This window comes from Trematomus bernacchii, unplaced genomic scaffold (assembly GCF_902827165.1).
Source record: "Trematomus bernacchii unplaced genomic scaffold, fTreBer1.1, whole genome shotgun sequence".
Taxonomy (NCBI): Eukaryota; Metazoa; Chordata; class Actinopteri; order Perciformes; family Nototheniidae; genus Trematomus; species Trematomus bernacchii.
In genome coordinates, this window is record NW_022987720.1 from 12,292,210 (window position 1) to 12,307,342 (window position 15,133).

Sequence of the window (15,133 nt, forward strand, 5' to 3'; positions counted from 1 at the left end):
CTCAGGCTGAAATAAGGACACATGCAAATGACTCAGCTGATGCAGACAGGCTGTATGTATTTGCATGTGTTTATTTGGATATCAGACACTACTGAGCATCATCATGGCTGCAATGGTACAAAGGAAGGAGGTCATATATTTGTGTAGATACAGCGTCATTGATGCTGAGGTCATTGATCCTGTCTTGTTCTGGTAGTAATCCCTCGTATTGTTCACTTAAATGTCTGAAAATGCCTAGTGTCAATTTAAATGTATTTAAAGGTGCAGTAACTAAGTGATTGGATGTAACAAAGTATATGTATTTAAGTACTGCACTAACTTGAGTACGTCTATTTCCTGCTAATCTCTATTCCACTACATCTCAGAGGATATATTGTACTTTGTATTCGTCTTTACTTATTTGTAAAGCTTCAGAGACTATCTACTTTGCAGATTCAAATCATCAATACATAGAACATATAACCAAATAATGAATTATGTAGGCCTTTTATAATATATATAACTACTCAGCAGTTAAAATGAGCTCAACCTTTAGCAACCTCAATTTCGAAGTAACTAACAAAAATCTTGCATAAATGATTGTGCTTATTATTCAGACCTCTGATGTATCACGTAGCCCAACAGTATGTATTGGATTCGAGTTATGGTTGTTAACATAAAGTAGTTATATGTCGCCATCTGCTGGATATATTTCATTCAGGGGAAAACGTGTGGTGACATAATGGAACACTAGGGGCGCTGTGAGTCCGGAGTACGCTACTAACATATTCTCATTGTTGTATAATAAGAACGGTTGTAACACGTTATGAAATTGTAAAGATTTTGATATCCTTAATTCTGATTTAGTGTCCACAATTATATTTCACCCTAAATTATATTCCCAGTTTATCAATTCAACTTCTAATTATCCAAGCCTTCAAACCTTCCAAATTCCCTCCCATTTTTAAACAATTATTTTTGGATTTTTCAATATTACCCTTCATCACACACCAACTTATAAGTGTACCACAACACTAGTTTATTAATTCAAACCAGAAAACTAATGAGGGAAAAAAAAAAACGTAGATGTGAACATATGATTGTGGCATGTCACCTCAGCTTAGTAGATTCAAACCCAAAGAAAATGAGACAAATCGAAGAGGCAATTTTTTTTATTTGACAGTGAAACAGGTAAGCCAACAGCAGCCGTCCTTTTCACAGTCACACCTAAAACTTCTGGAACTGCTTCTTGGCGCCTGCAGCCTTCGTCACTTTGAGGACGTTGAACCTCACGGTCTTGCTGAGTGGTCGGCACTCTCCAACGGTGACGTTGTCTCCAACTGAGACGTCTCTGTAGAAAAGCACCAACATAAAGATATTAACAGGTGGTTGGGTTACCATTTTCCATGAACAAGTCAATAAAGATGTATACATTTTTAAATAGGATGTTCCAATTCAAATCAGACTGCATCAGTGTTTGCCATAAGGCATTATCGTCACAGCTTCTTGAGCTAGGAAGACCATCGTGAGAAAAATCATCATTTGCAGCAGTTCATGTTCTACTTTTGGCTGTTACAGGGACTGACCATTTAACAGACGTTGAATAGGACAAGTATATTGTGGGTAAAAAACATTTATAACTTGAGCCCAATAAGGAAACAATTACAGCACTATTTTCCAGACATTTGAAAATCTGTTTCTTTTCATAATTGTTTACATTTCTGGGTGCTCCATGTTTTCTATAACTGTAGAAACTGTTAATTATAAGCATAATATGGGCAGTGTTGTACCTGAAGCAAGGTGACAGATGGACAGAGATGTTCTTGTGCCTCTTCTCAAAACGGTTGTACTTGCGGATGTAATGCAGGTAGTCACGTCTGATAACGATGGTCCTCTGCATCTTCATTTTGGTCACAACACCTGTTTGAGCACAAAAGGAAATATGGTTAGGATTGAATGTTATGTATAATGCAATGAAGAATCCAATCAATGCACATTAAATAGGATTGTCACTCTACTACATCAGTGTTGCCATAAGGCATTATCGTCAGCGCCTAGAAGGCTTGGAAGACCATCGTGAGAAAACATCATTTGTAGTAGTGACAGGGAAATTCAATATACGGTTTGTGGCAAGTTACACTGTATAGACTGGTTCTTGCTTGGGTTGCTTCACCTGTACAAGGGCATGTTGATTTGCAGTCAGTGTAATACACACAGTATCAGGCTGGACATTGTAACCTGTGTATCACTGGATTTAAACTACATTCACTAGCATTAAATGTACAATGTGTTCCTGGTTGTACATCACATCTCCAGATTGAATGCATGACACTGTAAAATACATTTTCTAGGACTCTGTATGTTCAGTTTTATATTGTATTGGGCTGTGATGTTTAATTGACAGCAAGTTATATGTTGCCGGACCCAAAGCCATTGCCAATTGACTTGTGCAAGTAGAGTGTAAAATGTTACATTTACCAGAGAGGATGCGGCCACGGATGGACACATTTCCAGTGAAGGGGCATTTCTTGTCAATGTAAGTGCCGTCGATAGCCTGATGGGGAAAAAAGGGAACAGTCAATACCATTCATCACTATACATATTCCTTGGCTCAATTAAATCATTTTATCTTGAGACTGCATCAGCATTGCCATAAGGCATTATCGTCAGAACCCTAAAGGGCTAGGAAGACCATCGTGAGAAAAACATCATTTGCAGCTACCTAAGAAGTTAAGTTTAAAACTAGTTTTACACCTGTTCACAGTCACACCTAAAACTTCTGGAACTGCTTCTTGGCGCCTGCAGCCTTCATCACTTTGAGGACGTTGAACCTCACGGTCTTGCTGAGTGGTCGGCACTCTCCAACGGTGACGTTGTCTCCAACTGAGACGTCTCTGTAGAAAAGCACCAACATAAAGATATTAACAGGTGGTTGGGTTACCTTTTTCCATGAACAAGTCAATAAAGATGTATACATTTTTAAAAATAGGATGTTCCAATTCAAATCAGACTGCATCAGTGTTTGCCATAAGGCATTATCGTCACAGCTTCTTGAGCTAGGAAGACCATCGTGAGAAAAATCATCATTTGCAGCAGTTCATGTTCTACTTTTGGCTGTTACAGGGACTGACCATTTAACAGACGTTGAATAGGACAAGTATATTGTGGGTAAAAAACATTTATAACTTGAGCCCAATAAGGAAACAATTACGGCACTATTTTCCAGACATTTGAAAATGTGTTTTTTTATAATTGTTTACATTTCTGGGTGCTCCATGTTTTCTATAACTGTAGAAACTGTTAATTATAAGCATAATATGGGCAGTGTTGTACCTGAAGCAAGGTGACAGATGGACAGAGATGTTCTTGTGCCTCTTCTCAAAACGGTTGTACTTGCGGATGTAATGCAGGTAGTCACGTCTGATAACGATGGTCCTCTGCATCTTCATTTTGGTCACCACACCTGTTTGAGCACAAAAGGAAATATGGTTAGGATTGAATTTGATGTATAATGCAACCAAGAATCCAATCAATGCACATTTAATAGGATTGTCACTCTACTACATCAGTGTTGCCATAAGGCATTATCGTCAGCGCCTAGAAGGCTTGGAAGACCATCGTGAGAAAACATCATTTGTAGTAGTGACAGGGAAATTCAATATACGGTTTGTGGCAAGTTACCCTGTATAGACTGGTTCTTGCTTGGGTTGCTTCACCTGTACAAGGGCATGTTGATTTGCAGTCAGTGTAATACACACAGTATCAGGCTGGACATTGTAACCTGTGTATCACTGGATTTAAACTACATTCGCTAGCATTAAATGTGCAATGTGTTCTTGGTTGTACATCACATCTCCAGATTGAGTGCATGACACTGTAAAACACATTTTCTAGGACTCTGTATGTTCAGTTGTATATTGTATTGGGCTGTGATGTTTAATTGACAGCAAGTTATATGTTGCCGGACCCAAAGCCATTGCCAATTGACTTGTGCAAGTAGAGTGTAAAATGTTAAATTTACCAGAGAGGATGCGGCCACGGATGGACACATTTCCAGTGAAGGGACATTTCTTGTCAATGTAAGTGCCGTCAATAGCCTGATGGAAAAAAAATGGAACAGTCAATACCATTTATCACTATACATATTCCTTGGCTCAATTAAATCATTTTATCTTGAGACTGCATCAGCATTGCCATAAGGCATTATCGTCAGAACCCTAAAGGGCTAGGAAGACCATCGTGAGAAAAACATCATTTGCAGCTACCTAAGAAGTTAAGTTTAAAACTAGTTTTACACCTGTTCACAGTCACACCTAAAACTTCTGGAACTGCTTCTTGGCGCCTGCAGCCTTCGTCACTTTGAGGACGTTGAACCTCACGGTCTTGCTGAGTGGTCGGCACTCTCCAACGGTGACGTTGTCTCCAACTGAGACGTCTCTGTAGAAAAGCACCAACATAAAGATATTAACAGGTGGTTGGGTTACCTTTTTCCATGAACAAGTCAATAAAGATGTATACATTTTTAAAAATAGGATGTTCCAATTCAAATCAGACTGCATCAGTGTTTGCCATAAGGCATTATCGTCACAGCTTCTTGAGCTAGGAAGACCATCGTGAGAAAAATCATCATTTGCAGCAGTTCATGTTCTACTTTTGGCTGTTACAGGGACTGACCATTTAAAGTGGACCTATCATGCTATATTTGAATAATATATTGTAGGGCCATACCTATATAAAACATGTCTGCAAAGTTGTTTTTTCAAAATACCAAACAGATCATGCATTTTAGCCATGCCTCATTTCGCTCTATTTGCTGTATTACAGCACTGTTTTTGCAAGGGCTGATTCTGTGGCAAATGAGCTGCAGCTGACCACGCCGCCCTGCAAAGGAGGGGGGCGAGGCACGAGCGTCATGTTACCATGCTGTTACCATGCTGTTACCATGCTGTTACCATGCCACGGCAACCTCTCATTCCCCTGATAGGTGGAGCGTTGCCAATGTAGGCGGAGCGTCACCGCCCACTATTCCGGGCTGACGTCGGGTCGGATGGAATCTGTATCCGCTCGTTGTAGCCCCGTTTTTAAAAGATTTGGGTACGGAGGAAAAGAGAGAGGGTTGTATTTTCTGACACTTGGTGAGTTCCCTGGAACACCGGGGACACATATTCATGTATAAAAGTGCATTTTGCATGATAGGTCCACTTTAACAGACGTTGAATAGGACAAGTATATTGTGGGTAAAAAACATTTATAACTTGAGCCCAATAAGGAAACAATTACGGCACTATTTTCCAGACATTTGAAAATGTGTTTTTTTTTATAATTGTTTACATTTCTGGGTGCTCCATGTTTTCTATAACTGTAGAAACTGTTAATTATAAGCATAATATGGGCAGTGTTGTACCTGAGGCAAGGCGACAGATGGACAGAGATGTTCTTTTGCCTCTTCTCAAAACGGTTGTACTTGCGGATGTAATGCAGGTAGTCACGTCTGATAACGATGGTCCTCTGCATCTTCATTTTGGTCACCACACCTGTTTGAGCACAAAAGGAAATATGGTTAGGATTGAATTTTATGTATAATGCAATGAAGAATCCAATCAATGCACATTTAATAGGATTGTCACTCTACTACATCAGTGTTGCCATAAGGCATTATCGTCAGCGCCTAGAAGGCTTGGAAGACCATCGTGAGAAAACATCATTTGTAGTAGTGACAGGGAAATTCAATATACGGTTTGTGGCAAGTTACCCTGTATAGACTGGTTCTTGCTTGGGTTGCTTCACCTGTACAAGGGCATGTTGATTTTCAGTCAGTGTAATACACACAGTATCAGGCTGGACATTGTAACCTGTGTATCACTGGATTTAAACTACATTCACTAGCATTAAATGTGCAATGTGTTCCTGGTTGTACATCACATCTCCAGATTGAGTGCATGACACTGTAAAATGCATTTTCTAGGACTCTGTATGTTCAGTTGTATATTGTATTGGGGTGTGATGTTTAATTGACAGCAAGTTATATGTTGCAGCACCCAAAGCCATTGCCAATGGACTTGTGCAAGTAGAGTATAAAATGTTAAAGTTACCAGAGAGGATGCGGCCATGGATGGACACATTTCCAGTGAAGGGGCATTTCTTGTCAATGTAAGTGCCGTCAATAGCCTGATGGAAAAAAATGGAAGAGTCAATACCATTTATCACTATTCCTTGGCTCAATTACATCATTTTATCTTAAGACTGCATCAGCATTGCCATAAGGCATTATCGTCAGAACCTTAAAAGGCTAGGAAGACCATCGTGAGAAAAACATCATTTGCAGCTACAAGAAGTTAAGTTTAAAACTAGTTTTTATATTTTTCCGGACAATTCAAGTTACCTCTCTTGGTGTTTTGAAGCCCAGCCCCATACTTTAGTGGTAGCGGGGGAGCTTCTCCTTGACTTCCTTGGCACCCTCAGCGACCAGAACACGCTTCTTGTTCTGGAAGATAGTGGGCTGTTTCTGGTAAGCCCTCTCGGTCTGTGGAACAAGGAGAACGACAAGTTAAAACTGGGATAAGCAGGAACAGGGAAGCATTGAGAAAATACATTCAGACGCCACCACCCGGCCTTGCCAAGTAGCCGACACAAGTTCAAGATTTACTTCCTCCTAAGGGATAAAAGTCCCTTAACCTTAAATACATATTATTAACGTAATGAGAGTTAAAACGGTTCTACCTGGCCGTTTGCACTTTAAACAAAGCAATCCGTCGTTCATAAAGAATGTTAAGTTGTAGCAGGCTAAGCTAACCGAGTAGCATATCGGCACACTTTTGCTGATATCTTTCGCGAGAGATTTAAACGTGGCTCCTTTTTTTCACAGCGATGTTAACTGAGCAAGCATGTGCAGAGTGAGTGTCATCACGCTAGCTTCTTCTTCTCTATTTTAATGGCGGATCGCAAACAGCTTTTAGTTGCATACCGCCACCTACTGTACATGAGTGTGTATCATGTCATTCCATCACTCAACTCATGGACGTATATCTAGCTTGTTTGTGATTGGAGATATTGAAGGCGTTAAAGTCCCGTGTTACAACTGTCCCTGGTCTCCCCTATAATAAGAACGTTGTAACACGTTATGAAATTGCATCTGTTTACTTTTGCTCCCAATTTAGCAAATTATGTCACATGGTGAAACTAATGATTTCATTATGCATTCACTTTAGTTTTAGGCTGCAATGGTCTTACTTTATCTTAATTAACATCCCAGTTGTCAGATTTCCTTAAAAACTGAAGTTTATCAGGGTGTAAGCTGAGTGGGAACATTTCAGTTCCTTGCAAATTCAGCATTTCATATTGGTTTTGAAACTTTTATACTGCTTCATTCTGTGAAAAGGTTTTGGAGCGTTATCAAAGACTAAAGATACTGGGACAGTTCCAAGACATAATTTAGTAAATTATTGCTGCCGGATCATGTTTGGTAGCTTCTTACGGAGTTTAATAATCCATGAAAATGGTTTAACAAAGTTTATCAAATATTGCACCACTACAAGTGGGGAAAAGTTGATTCTTAGTTTTTTTTTCTTCATAGATCAATGTAAAGACTTTGATATTCTTAATTCTGATTTAGTGTCCAAAATTATATTCCCAGTTTATCAATTCATCTTCTTATCCAAGCCTTCCCAATTCCCTCCCATTTTTTAACAATTATTTTTGAATTATTCAATATTACCCCTCATCACACACCAACTTATAAGTGTACCACAAAACTAGTTTAAGTCAAACCAGAAAACGAATGAGGGAAAAAAAACAGTAGATGTGAACATATGATTGTAGCATGTACCCTTTAGTTTCAAACCCGAAGAAAATGAGACAAATCGAAAAGGCAATTTAAACAAGATTTTTTTTTTTTATTTGACAGTGAAACAGGTAAGCCAACAGCAGCCGTCCTTTTCACAGTCACACCTAAAACTTCTGGAACTGCTTCTTGGCGCCTGCAGCCTTCATCACTTTGAGGACGTTGAACCTCACGGTCTTGCTGAGTGGTCGGCACTCTCCAACGGTGACGTTGTCTCCAACTGAGACGTCTCTGTAGAAAAGCACCAACATAAAGATATTAACAGGTGGTTGGGTTACCTTTTTCCATGAACAAGTCAATAAAGATGTATACATTTTTAAATAGGATGTTCCAATTCAAACTGCATCAGTGTTTGCCATAAGGCATTATCGTCACAGCTTCTTGAGCTAGGAAGACCATCGTGAGAAAAATCATCATTTGCAGCAGTTCATGTTCTACTTTTGGCTGTTACAGGGACTGACCATTTAACAGACGTTGAATAGGACAAGTATATTGTGGGTAAAAAACATTTATAACTTGAGCCCAATAAGGAAACAATTACGGCACTATTTTCCAGACATTTGAAAATGTGTTACTTTTCATAATTGTTTACATTTCTGGGTGCTCCATGTTTTCTATAAATGTAGAAACTGTTAATTATAAGCATAATATGGGCAGTGTTGTACCTGAAGCAAGGTGACAGATGGACAGAGATGTTCTTGTGCCTCTTCTCAAAACGGTTGTACTTGCGGATGTAATGCAGGTAGTCACGTCTGATAACGATGGTCCTCTGCATCTTCATTTTGGTCACAACACCTGTTTGAGCACAAAAGGAAATATGGTTAGGATTGAATTTTATGTATAATGCAATGAAGAATCCAATCAATGCCCATTTAATAGGATTGTCACTCTACTACATCAGTGTTGCCATAAGGCATTATCGTCAGCGCCTAGAAGGCTTGGAAGACCATCGTGAGAAAACATCATTTGTAGTAGTGACAGGGAAATTCAATATACGGTTTGTGGCAAGTTACCCTGTATAGACTGGTTCTTGCTTGGGTTGCTTCACCTGTACAAGGGCATGTTGATTTGCAGTCAGTGCAATACACATAGTATCAGGCTGGACATTGTAACCTGTGTATCACTGGATTTAAACTACATTCACTAGCATTAAATGTGCAATGTGTTCCTGGTTGTACATCACATCTCCAGATTGAGTGCATGACACTGTAAAACACATTTTCTAGGACTCTGTAGGTTCAGTTTTATATTGTATTGGGGTGTGATGTTTAATTGACAGCAAGTTATATGTTGCAGCACCCAAAGCCATTGCCAATTGACTTGTGCAAGTAGAGTGTAAAATGTTAAATTTACCAGAGAGGATGCGGCCACGGATGGACACATTTCCAGTGAAGGGGCATTTCTTGTCAATGTAAGTGCCGTCAATAGCCTGATGGAAAAAAATGGAACAGTGAATACCATTTATCACTATACATATTCCTTGGCTCAATTAAATCATTTTATCTTGAGACAGCATCAGCATTGCCATAAGGCATTATCGTCAGAACCCTAAAGGGCTAGGAAGACCATCGTGAGAAAAACATCATTTGCAGCTACCTAAGAAGTTAAGTTTAAAACTAGTTTTTATATTTTTCCGGACAATTCAAGTTACCTCTCTTGGGGTTTTGAAGCCCAGCCCCACACTTTTGTGGTAGCGGGGGAGCTTCTCCTTGACTTCCTTGGCACCCTCAGCGACCAGAACACGCTTCTTGTTCTGGAAGATAGTGGGCTGTTTCTGGTAAGCCCTCTCGGTCTGTGGAACAAGGAGAACGACAAGTTAAAACTGGGATAAGCAGGAACAGGGAAGCATTGACACAATACATTCAGACGCGACCACCCGGCCTTGCCAAGTAGCCGACACAAGTTCAAGATTCCTCCTAAGGGATAAAAGTCCCTTAACATTTAATACATATTATTAACGTAATGAGTAAAAACGGTTCCATATGGCCGTTTGCACTATATACAAAAGCAATCCGTCGTTCATAAAGAATGTTAAGTTGTAGCAGGCTAAGCTAACCGAGTAGCATCGCGGCTAGTCCAACGTTGCACGAGGGTATGAAGAACAGCAACAACAAATGGCATTTCTTAAAGTCTAATTGTGGTTTAAAACGGCTCAAAACGTGTTTAAATGACTTGTGAACGCACATACTTAATGTAAACCGGTAAATGTGTTTAGTAAAACGTAAAAATATCGTTTTAAAGTCACCACGCCGTTTTCCTGAACGTACTTGTGCATCCGCCATCTTTGCCTGCCGAGTCGTAAAGAGGCCTAAAGATGCGCGCGACGGTCTAAAGACCGCGACACACAGGAAGTGACGTTCGAAAAGGCGAGGCTAACATTTTTTTCAGTATTGATCATACTTTAAAAATCACACTACAATCCATAGATAATTATATATTGCGTATGAACATATTGAAGAACTTAATTTCAACAAATTAGACCTACCAATTAAATGATAATATTATGTGTAAAAACAAAAAAATACACTGTATGAGAGAGATTTAGGCTACGTTTAAACATACATGTTTCCTTTAAACGTTATTCATTTATTTTTGAAGTATTCTTTCATTTATCGAGATGTCTTCTCAGAATTTTTTTGATTTTTGCTATTTAAGAAACCGAGTCAAATAGATAGTTAAGTAATCAAAGAACACAAACACTTAACCTGTCTTCACTGTCAATAGTGACAACTTCATCTCCCTGGACTGGTAAGATTCCCAGCTCTGCATATCAGCACACAAAGACTGCACTGATTCACAATGTTAAAATATATTTATACCAAACTTTACACCTTAATAAAAAACACTTGTTCACAATAACATGTAATATTAATAATTATTTAGTTGGATCGATCTCCTGACATTTTTCCATTTAACCTGGGGATTAAGTGAATATTAAATAATATCTATTTCTTATTTTCTATATTTTCATCTCCAAAATTCCCTGACAACATAACAATGCGTCACATGATTGTACGTAAGCGCCAGCGGTTGAAGTAAACACACAACAAGATGGCATCGCACCGGGGAGGAGGCGATAAAGGTAGCAGCTGGAAACAGCGATATTTTGTATAGAAACCTAATCTGACAGCGTCACCAACACCTTGGTAGACAAAGATAATCTCACATTTGAACAACTATCTATTCATTTGTTCTTGTAGTTTGTTTGCTTGTTATCAGAAACATTAGCTGAACTGAGGTTAGCAAGTCAGCTAACCTAAACGTTAGCAGTGCGTTAGCTTATGCTACCTACTATGCGTTGTATAGATACCGTTAGCTTGGTTAGCTGATAGCTGTTCTAGAGTGAGTTAGCAAATATGTTTAAACAAAACCGAAACAAAGCTTTCAGAAGACACCGACAAAGTCCAAGTTTATTGGTTTCGTTGGTTCGTAGACTTAGTACACCTCCAGTATTTCTTAGCCATAACATTGACTAACTTATTGACTTAACGTTAGCCTAATCAACTTAGCTAACAACTAAAAAACTGTGGACATAGGGTATTGCTGGCTTTGTATACCGAACTCACAAGCTTAATAAAAGGCACAGGTGTATACATTACTAACAAATGATTAACACAAAATATATTTTCAAGTTTTGCTAATCTAAATAAACTCACAGTAAAGGGTGGCATCAGATTCAGGTTAAAGTGATTACAAAAGTACTGTTTTACTAGCAAATGTTCTTCAATTTCTAGAATTTCTTTATAATATATGAGAAAACTGGTTGTAAAACACTATCAGCATTTGGATGATTTAACATTGACCTTTGTCTTTTCAGGCAATACTGCAGACCAGATAGTGGAAGTAGGAACTGTTTTGTTACAAGAGTAAGTATATACTTTACAGTTGGGCGTCTCATTATTAAACAAGGCAAATTATAATTTCATACTTTATTTCTATCCGCTCTGTCTCTCCCTGTGTAGTTTCATCTACGAGCGAGTTCAGCGGCATGGAAATGGAAACACTGCAGTGACCAGGGCACAGCTGGGTGGAGGAGGAGTGCTCGACCCTAAATACAAGAAGCTTGGCCAGTGCCTGCAGCAGATTGGAGATGAGCTGGATGGAAATGTAGAGCTTCAAAGGTGAGCTATCTTGTTGTGCTATTTGGAACTGATGAACAGAAATCATCAGAAAAGCGTTTGTTAACTAAAATGAATAATGATCTGTCTGATTTAGAGTAAACACCATCAAAAGTACTTTGTCACTAACACATGCACAGAGGTCTGTCTGTGCCCAGTTGAGATGTTGTATCTTGCCTCTTGCTTCCACTACATTTCAGAGGAAAAATAGAAAGTGGCAGAGGTCCAAAAATAAAATACACTCTTTGCTATATTGTCCATTACACAATATTAGCTTTCCCTAAAAAAAGTCTGCAGAGTCTCTTGATTAGTTTTCTGTCTAATGCACTTGACTTCAGCACTTATTTGCTCAGTGTGGATTAAATGCATACAAACAGCGTATCAGGGTGCTTTATGTTTGATGTGTTAAAGGCACAGTATGTGTCTTAAAAGTATCTCTGATGTCTTAAAACTGTAATGTTTAAGGCAGGGGTGTCAAACTCAATTTCATCGTGGGCCACATTAGCACTATGGTTGCACTCAAAGGGCCGGTTGTAACTTTAAGACTATATCAAAATATACATATATAATATATATAAAATAATGTTTTATTTTACATTATTGCCTCTGCACTGGATTATTATCGGATAGGGTAATAACTTCATAATTAACTATGTCTGAAAGCAGAAGTCTTGGGCAAATAATTGCAAGTCTCTTCAGTGTGCATGTCACCAAACTAGATGCATTGTGGGACATGTAGTTTATGGACAATGTGCTCCTGTAAAGCGGCATGTAACCGTATAATAAACATATTTTATTCTTTCATAGCTCTAGCGGGGCCACATAAAATGAAGTCGAGGGCCGGATTTGGCCTTGAGTTTGGAGATGGACTGTGTACTGTTTGCTTTGACTTTGACGGAGTTTATTACATTTTTTCTTTCACTCTCAATTTATTATTTCCAGAGCGGGCTGGGCACCTTTTGGTGTGGCCGTGATGCTCAGAAATATAAACAAGTTGTTTATCAGTAATAATTATATAATAAGCCTGTTCATAATTGCTAAATGTTGTTCTCCACAGGATGATGGATGACTCCCAGCTCAATCCCTCAAAAGATTTGTTTATGAAAGTTGCCATTGAGATCTTTGCAGATGGAAAATTCAACTGGGGCAGGGTGGTTGCACTGTTCTACTTTGCCTGTCGACTCGTCATCAAAGTGAGTTAAGCAGCTCTTTTGTACCTCACTTCATAAAAACAAAAGTTAGACATCTATTTGATAGATTAACAACAACTTTCATATTAAAGTATTTAACATTCCCACCGTTCTCAGGCTCTGGTGACCAAACTTCCTGACATCATCAGAACAATAATCAGCTGGACTATGGACTACCTTCAGGAAAATGTGATCAACTGGATCAGGGAGCAAGGTGGCTGGGTAAGAAGCTAGCTAACAAATGCCACCCAAAAAAATAAACATGCATCATTTTGTTGTCTTTTTGTAATTGATCTCCTGATTGTTTGAACGTGTGATAATATTTGTGTCTAATTTTCATGATTTTTAGGAGGGTATTCGGTCCCACTTTGGCACACCCACATGGCAGACATTGGGAGTGTTCTTGGCCGGTGTTCTCACCACTGTTCTAGTGATTCGCAAATTGTGAGGGATATGTGAAGAGAAGAATGGAAAGAATCGCCCGAGAAGAATGGGGACGGGAACACGAAAGAACGTCTGAAAGCATACAGAAAGCAGTGAACAAGTCGAACAGGACGAGCTTGTATTTAGACACGAAGGGCATCTCTTTGTTTCTGCCCCCTTTCATTTCCAAGGATTTGGAGTAAGACAGTAAGCACTTTCTCACCCGTTATCCTAATGCCATTGAGGAAGTGAGCGGAGCATGATGCACAAAATGGGGAGGTGAAAATGTTGTCAGGACTTAAACAGGGAATGCATTTTATGTAATTTATTTTTTATTCGGTACAGGCAAGAAATGTCACTGCTTCTGTTTTTTTCTGCCCTTAAAGATATACGGACTGAACATGTTATTTTACGTTTTGCTAAATTTCCTTCGGTTTTATTTTTTGTTCCACTCGGATTGTTTATCTTCCTTTTCCCCCTCGCCATCCACCTCATCATGGTCTCTGTATGCTAGAGAATCAGTCTTCATATGTATTTGTGAGTGTTAACCGGTGCTAATCTGCTATGATCGGCTGGAAAGTTTTATATTCACATTGGGTAAAAAGATGTTTTTGCAAACAATTATTAGATAATATAAAGAAAAATTACACATCCAATAATATTTGGGCTACAATTACCATATGATTGTTCCCCTTTAAGGCACAGCTCAACATTTAAGTGGTTTTCAAAAGTGCCACAAGAGAGAGTCGTGTACAAAGTCATGTTTGCATTAACCATGACTAATCACATGATCTCGGCAAAACTCCTATCTTCTGTAACATTCAATCATATGATATGCTCCATTTGGGTCTTTCAACCAGCATTGTGACCTAATGTGCCACATCTCGTGAACATTTCCTGAGGCCTATTAAATATGTTGCACTGCAGACACAGAAAGTGCTGGATGCTCACAGATGCTTACCTCATGTCACACATATTCAAAAGTACTGTACGTTTACTTGAGATATTCAGACCACAATCTTATCTACAGAGCAAAACATTTTTTATACATACTTCTTGTTTGTCAGTGCCTTGGTGTTTGGCTTTTCTTCTTTTTTACTATGAAATCACTTTGATGAATTTTTCACGTCTTTCTATTACATTTGTAAAGCTGAAATTAGTTTCCAGTCCTCCCTGAAAATCTTTTTGCTTGTCTGTTGTAATATGGAAAATAAATCTTTTAACTCTTGACTGTGTCTCTGGATATGTATAAATAGTGTAGGGTAAAGGATTATAAATATGAAAAATATACACCAGCTACTCTTGGAGGGAGCGAACCAACATGTTAGCATTTAGCTCAAAACGCTGGTGTGCCTGAATGCAGAAAGGCATGATGGCATGTATACATATTTAGTTTTGTGATTAGCAAATGAAATGACAATCTGGCAGATAGCACATTTTATATTTAAGGTTGAGTACTTTGAGGCTGAAGTCCACAATATCCATACTTTTTTTGGGCATAAATGTAATGTTATTGGTTTATAACATTTTGATATAGCATGTGCACAAGTGTAAAACCTTTGAGCTGGAGGATCCCACCAGAG

General features: G+C 38.7%; 5 protein-coding genes and 12 non-coding genes across 17 annotated transcripts; 1 reads left to right on the forward strand and 16 right to left on the reverse strand.

The window, feature by feature from the left end:
• Positions 1–1,139: 1,139 nt before the first annotated feature.
• Positions 1,140–2,533, reverse strand: LOC117492544 (40S ribosomal protein S11-like). The gene is made up of 3 exons (XM_034142844.1): positions 2,458–2,533; positions 1,770–1,899; positions 1,140–1,330 (listed from the first exon to the last, which is right to left on the reverse strand). Exons 2-3 carry the CDS (start codon positions 1,883–1,885, stop codon positions 1,207–1,209), a joined length of 240 nt encoding a protein of 79 aa, XP_033998735.1. The 5' UTR covers positions 1,886–1,899; positions 2,458–2,533; the 3' UTR covers positions 1,140–1,206.
• Positions 1,146–6,531, reverse strand: LOC117492541 (40S ribosomal protein S11). Its single transcript, XM_034142842.1, has 5 exons — positions 6,362–6,531; positions 4,001–4,076; positions 3,313–3,442; positions 2,750–2,873; positions 1,146–1,206 (listed from the first exon to the last, which is right to left on the reverse strand). The coding sequence occupies exons 1-4, from the start codon at positions 6,389–6,391 to the stop codon at positions 2,750–2,752; spliced, it is 360 nt and encodes a 119-aa protein (XP_033998733.1). The 5' UTR covers positions 6,392–6,531; the 3' UTR covers positions 1,146–1,206.
• On the reverse strand, positions 1,441–1,526 carry LOC117493694. The gene has a single exon (XR_004557008.1). It is a non-coding gene; the product is annotated as a small nucleolar RNA SNORD35 (small nucleolar RNA).
• On the reverse strand, positions 1,993–2,075 carry LOC117493688. The gene has a single exon (XR_004557002.1). It is a non-coding gene; the product is annotated as a small nucleolar RNA SNORD35 (small nucleolar RNA).
• On the reverse strand, positions 2,612–2,696 carry LOC117493683. Its single transcript, XR_004556998.1, has one exon. It is a non-coding gene; the product is annotated as a small nucleolar RNA SNORD35 (small nucleolar RNA).
• On the reverse strand, positions 2,986–3,071 carry LOC117493695. Its single transcript, XR_004557009.1, has one exon. It is a non-coding gene; the product is annotated as a small nucleolar RNA SNORD35 (small nucleolar RNA).
• LOC117493689 lies at positions 3,536–3,618 on the reverse strand. The gene has a single exon (XR_004557003.1). It is a non-coding gene; the product is annotated as a small nucleolar RNA SNORD35 (small nucleolar RNA).
• LOC117492543 (40S ribosomal protein S11-like) lies at positions 4,001–6,521 on the reverse strand. Its single transcript, XM_034142843.1, has 5 exons — positions 6,362–6,521; positions 6,072–6,147; positions 5,384–5,513; positions 4,293–4,416; positions 4,001–4,076 (listed from the first exon to the last, which is right to left on the reverse strand). The coding sequence occupies exons 1-4, from the start codon at positions 6,389–6,391 to the stop codon at positions 4,293–4,295; spliced, it is 360 nt and encodes a 119-aa protein (XP_033998734.1). The 5' UTR covers positions 6,392–6,521; the 3' UTR covers positions 4,001–4,076.
• On the reverse strand, positions 4,155–4,239 carry LOC117493685. The gene has a single exon (XR_004556999.1). It is a non-coding gene; the product is annotated as a small nucleolar RNA SNORD35 (small nucleolar RNA).
• On the reverse strand, positions 4,529–4,614 carry LOC117493696. The gene has a single exon (XR_004557010.1). It is a non-coding gene; the product is annotated as a small nucleolar RNA SNORD35 (small nucleolar RNA).
• LOC117493690 lies at positions 5,607–5,689 on the reverse strand. Its single transcript, XR_004557004.1, has one exon. It is a non-coding gene; the product is annotated as a small nucleolar RNA SNORD35 (small nucleolar RNA).
• Positions 6,219–6,303, reverse strand: LOC117493686. Its single transcript, XR_004557000.1, has one exon. It is a non-coding gene; the product is annotated as a small nucleolar RNA SNORD35 (small nucleolar RNA).
• A 1,314-nt stretch (positions 6,532–7,845) lies between the features above and the next one.
• Positions 7,846–10,154, reverse strand: LOC117492540 (40S ribosomal protein S11-like). The gene is made up of 5 exons (XM_034142841.1): positions 10,087–10,154; positions 9,471–9,611; positions 9,173–9,248; positions 8,485–8,614; positions 7,846–8,050 (listed from the first exon to the last, which is right to left on the reverse strand). The coding sequence occupies exons 1-5, from the start codon at positions 10,099–10,101 to the stop codon at positions 7,927–7,929; spliced, it is 486 nt and encodes a 161-aa protein (XP_033998732.1). The 5' UTR covers positions 10,102–10,154; the 3' UTR covers positions 7,846–7,926.
• On the reverse strand, positions 8,156–8,241 carry LOC117493693. The gene has a single exon (XR_004557007.1). It is a non-coding gene; the product is annotated as a small nucleolar RNA SNORD35 (small nucleolar RNA).
• Positions 8,708–8,790, reverse strand: LOC117493692. The gene has a single exon (XR_004557006.1). It is a non-coding gene; the product is annotated as a small nucleolar RNA SNORD35 (small nucleolar RNA).
• LOC117493687 lies at positions 9,326–9,410 on the reverse strand. The gene has a single exon (XR_004557001.1). It is a non-coding gene; the product is annotated as a small nucleolar RNA SNORD35 (small nucleolar RNA).
• Positions 10,155–10,841: 687 nt separating the features above from the next.
• Positions 10,842–14,780, forward strand: LOC117493224 (apoptosis regulator BAX-like). The gene is made up of 6 exons (XM_034143678.1): positions 10,842–10,901; positions 11,637–11,685; positions 11,782–11,940; positions 12,995–13,130; positions 13,245–13,349; positions 13,477–14,780. The coding sequence occupies exons 1-6, from the start codon at positions 10,871–10,873 to the stop codon at positions 13,573–13,575; spliced, it is 579 nt and encodes a 192-aa protein (XP_033999569.1). The 5' UTR covers positions 10,842–10,870; the 3' UTR covers positions 13,576–14,780.
• The last annotated feature ends 353 nt before the right edge of the window (positions 14,781–15,133 follow it).

What these genes read in the sequence shown, in the direction of transcription:
- LOC117492544 (XM_034142844.1), bottom strand. Translation starts at nt 1,885, where the DNA reads ATGAAGATGCAGAGGACCATCGTTATCAGACGTGACTACCTGCATTAC. An exon ending in CATCTGTCACCTTGCTTCAG is followed by an intron (nt 1,331 to 1,769) that starts GTACAACACTGC and finishes GCTTTTCTACAG; the next exon opens with AGACGTCTCAGTTGGAGACA.
- LOC117492541 (XM_034142842.1), bottom strand. Translation starts at nt 6,391, where the DNA reads ATGGGGCTGGGCTTCAAAACACCAAGAGAG. An exon ending in GCTTCAAAACACCAAGAGAG is followed by an intron (nt 4,077 to 6,361) that starts GTAACTTGAATT and finishes TTTTTCCATCAG; the next exon opens with GCTATTGACGGCACTTACAT. An exon ending in CATCTGTCACCTTGCTTCAG is followed by an intron (nt 2,874 to 3,312) that starts GTACAACACTGC and finishes GCTTTTCTACAG; the next exon opens with AGACGTCTCAGTTGGAGACA.
- LOC117492543 (XM_034142843.1), bottom strand. Translation starts at nt 6,391, where the DNA reads ATGGGGCTGGGCTTCAAAACACCAAGAGAG. An exon ending in CCATGGCCGCATCCTCTCTG is followed by an intron (nt 5,514 to 6,071) that starts GTAACTTTAACA and finishes GTGCTCAAACAG; the next exon opens with GTGTGGTGACCAAAATGAAG. An exon ending in CATCTGTCGCCTTGCCTCAG is followed by an intron (nt 4,417 to 5,383) that starts GTACAACACTGC and finishes GCTTTTCTACAG; the next exon opens with AGACGTCTCAGTTGGAGACA.
- LOC117492540 (XM_034142841.1), bottom strand. An exon ending in CCGTGGCCGCATCCTCTCTG is followed by an intron (nt 8,615 to 9,172) that starts GTAAATTTAACA and finishes GTGCTCAAACAG; the next exon opens with GTGTTGTGACCAAAATGAAG. An exon ending in CATCTGTCACCTTGCTTCAG is followed by an intron (nt 8,051 to 8,484) that starts GTACAACACTGC and finishes GCTTTTCTACAG; the next exon opens with AGACGTCTCAGTTGGAGACA.
- LOC117493224 (XM_034143678.1), top strand. Translation starts at nt 10,871, where the DNA reads ATGGCATCGCACCGGGGAGGAGGCGATAAAG. An exon ending in GGAACTGTTTTGTTACAAGA is followed by an intron (nt 11,686 to 11,781) that starts GTAAGTATATAC and finishes CTCCCTGTGTAG; the next exon opens with TTTCATCTACGAGCGAGTTC. An exon ending in TCAGGGAGCAAGGTGGCTGG is followed by an intron (nt 13,350 to 13,476) that starts GTAAGAAGCTAG and finishes CATGATTTTTAG; the next exon opens with GAGGGTATTCGGTCCCACTT.